The 2,423-nt window shown below is 44.9% G+C and overlaps 1 protein-coding gene across 1 annotated transcript; it reads right to left on the reverse strand.

Annotated features, from left to right (window-relative positions):
• Positions 1–1,484: 1,484 nt before the first annotated feature.
• On the reverse strand, positions 1,485–2,423 carry LOC110288262 (olfactory receptor 1468-like). The gene has a single exon (XM_021154656.1). It carries the CDS (start codon positions 2,421–2,423, stop codon positions 1,485–1,487), a length of 939 nt encoding a protein of 312 aa, XP_021010315.1.

Consider the following 2,423-nt stretch of genomic DNA (forward strand, 5'->3'; position numbering starts at 1 on the left):
TGGAGCCCGAAATGGTGCCCTAGAAGCTCTGTGGCTTCAGCCTGTCCCAGAATCGGTTAGCCTCTACAGTCAATACTCTCCCCTGCGCAGACCATTTTTGGCAGAATCTGGGAACCCAAGATGGCTTCCCCAGATGCTGTGGTGAAGCCCTCCTGGGCGGGGCAGACACCTCTCCTCTGGCAGGGAAGGTGTCCGTATGTCTGGAGTCTGAAATGTGGTCTGCCCCAGAATCTCTGTGGCTTCTGCCTGACCCAGAAGCTGTTAGCTTCTGCAGTCCACACTCTCCCCTGTGCAGATTAGTCTAGGTGGAATCCCAGAACCAAGATGGTTCCCCCAGATGCTGTGACAAAGCCCTCCCGGGCAGGGTGGACACCTCTCCTCTGACAGGGAAGGTGCCCAGGTGTCTGGATCCCGAAACATGGTCTGCCCCAGAATCTCTGTGGGTTCTGCCTGTCCCAGAAGGTGTTACCCTTTGCAGTCCACACTCTCACCTGCGCAGACCAGTCTTGGTGGAATCCAGGAACCCAAGATGGCCACGAAATGATTTCTAGTGATAGTATACTATAACCATAAATCAGTGCTTTGTGCAGTCATCATTAGAGAGTCTCCACTCAGCAGCTGAGATTATTGAGAGAGAGAGAGAGAGAGAGAGAGAGAGAGAGAGAGAGAGAGAGAGAGTCTAAACAGGAGGTCTTCATCAGTTTCTTCCCTTGGAGATCAGTGAACCACACATGAAAGGGGAAGAAAGACTGTACAAATCAGGGAATGGAGGACACCAGGAGAACATGGCCCACCAAGTCAACTAAGCAGGGCTCATACGTCTCTCTGAGCCCAGAATAGCAAGCATAGAGCACATGTGGATCTGTGACAGGTCCTCTGAGTTTATGTTAGGGCTGTTAGCTTGTTGATTTTATTGTTGCTGTTGTTGTTTTGTCAGACTCACAATAGTGGGAACAGATCTACCCCTGAGTCGTTTCTTGTTCTTAAAAGTTATTTCCTCCTACAGGGCTACCTTTTACTGAATCAACATGAGGGCTTTCACCTTGTTTTAATGTATCTAGTTTCCTCCTGTTTGGCTCTCATGTCTTAGAGGTCTACTCTATTCTAAAGAGGAAATGGAGAAGGAGTGGATATGAGGAGGGTGTCAGTGTGAGAAGCTAGGAGGAGTTTTGGGAGAGGAAACTGTGTTTGGGGTGTATTATGTGAGACATAATCTATTTTCAATAAAAAGAATGTAAAGAATGTATATCTGATAAAACAGTGGCTGTCACCTAATGTTTTTCTAGAATAACATATCCAAGGCAGAGAATGGTATCACGGAGTCACTAAAATTCCCTTCTCTAACTGAACTACTTTGCAAAACTACTTTTTACAGTAGAAATATTATGCAGTATATTCTTGTATTCCATTGTAGTGACACATTTTAAATATTGATACCAACATATTTACTAGATGAAATTTGAATAAAAATTCCAGTGTTGCCATTAAAAAGAGATTTTCTTCTTGCAAAGGACTCTGATCAGGGCCTCTTTCATATCTCTATTTCTCAGGCTGTAGATGAAGGGATTCAGCATGGGTGTCACCACTGTGTACATCAGGGACATGGCAGTCTCCTTTTCAGTAGAGTTATTAGCTGATGGACATAAGTAGAGACCAATAATTGTCCCATAGAACAGTGAGACCACAGACAGGTGGGAGCCACAGGTAGAAAAGAGCTTGTGGATAGCCCGAGTAGAAGAAATCCTTAGGATTGAGGAGACAATTTGTACATAGGATACAATGATGAGTAAGAGTGAGATGATGAGAAGAAACCCTCCCCAAATAAGCATCATTAGTTCATTAATATAAATGTCAGAGCAGGCCAACTTCAGAAGGGCAGATATGTCACAGAAAAAGTGTGGGATTACATTGTTTTTACAAAATGACAATCTAGCCAAGAGTAATGTGTGAAACATGGCATAAAACACAGTAAATACCCAGGAGAGCACCACCAGACACACACAGAGATTGGGGCTCATGATGCTGGAATATTGAAGGGGTAAACAGATGGCCACATAGCGGTCATAGGCCAGGACTACAAGAAGGAAGATCTCCAGGCTTCCAAAAACATTGAAAAAGTACATTTGTGTCAGACAAGCCACATAAGATATGGGTGTGTCCTGGCTCTTCATGTTCTGCAGCAACTTGGGCATTGTGACCGAGGTAAAGCAGAGATCAGAGAATGACAAGTTGCTGAGAAACACGTACATGGGTGTGTGGAGATGGGAGTCCAGTATTATAAGAATGATGATGATGAGGTTTCCCAGGACAGTGGTGAGGTACATGGCCAGGAACAGGACATAGAACAGTTGCTGGTGCTCTGTGGGGATGGGTAATCCCAGGAGGAAGAACTGAGTGATGACAGTTTGGTTGTTCATTATCAT

Source organism: Mus caroli, unplaced genomic scaffold (genome assembly GCF_900094665.2).
Source record: "Mus caroli unplaced genomic scaffold, CAROLI_EIJ_v1.1 scaffold_16721_1, whole genome shotgun sequence".
Taxonomy (NCBI): Eukaryota; Metazoa; Chordata; class Mammalia; order Rodentia; family Muridae; genus Mus; species Mus caroli.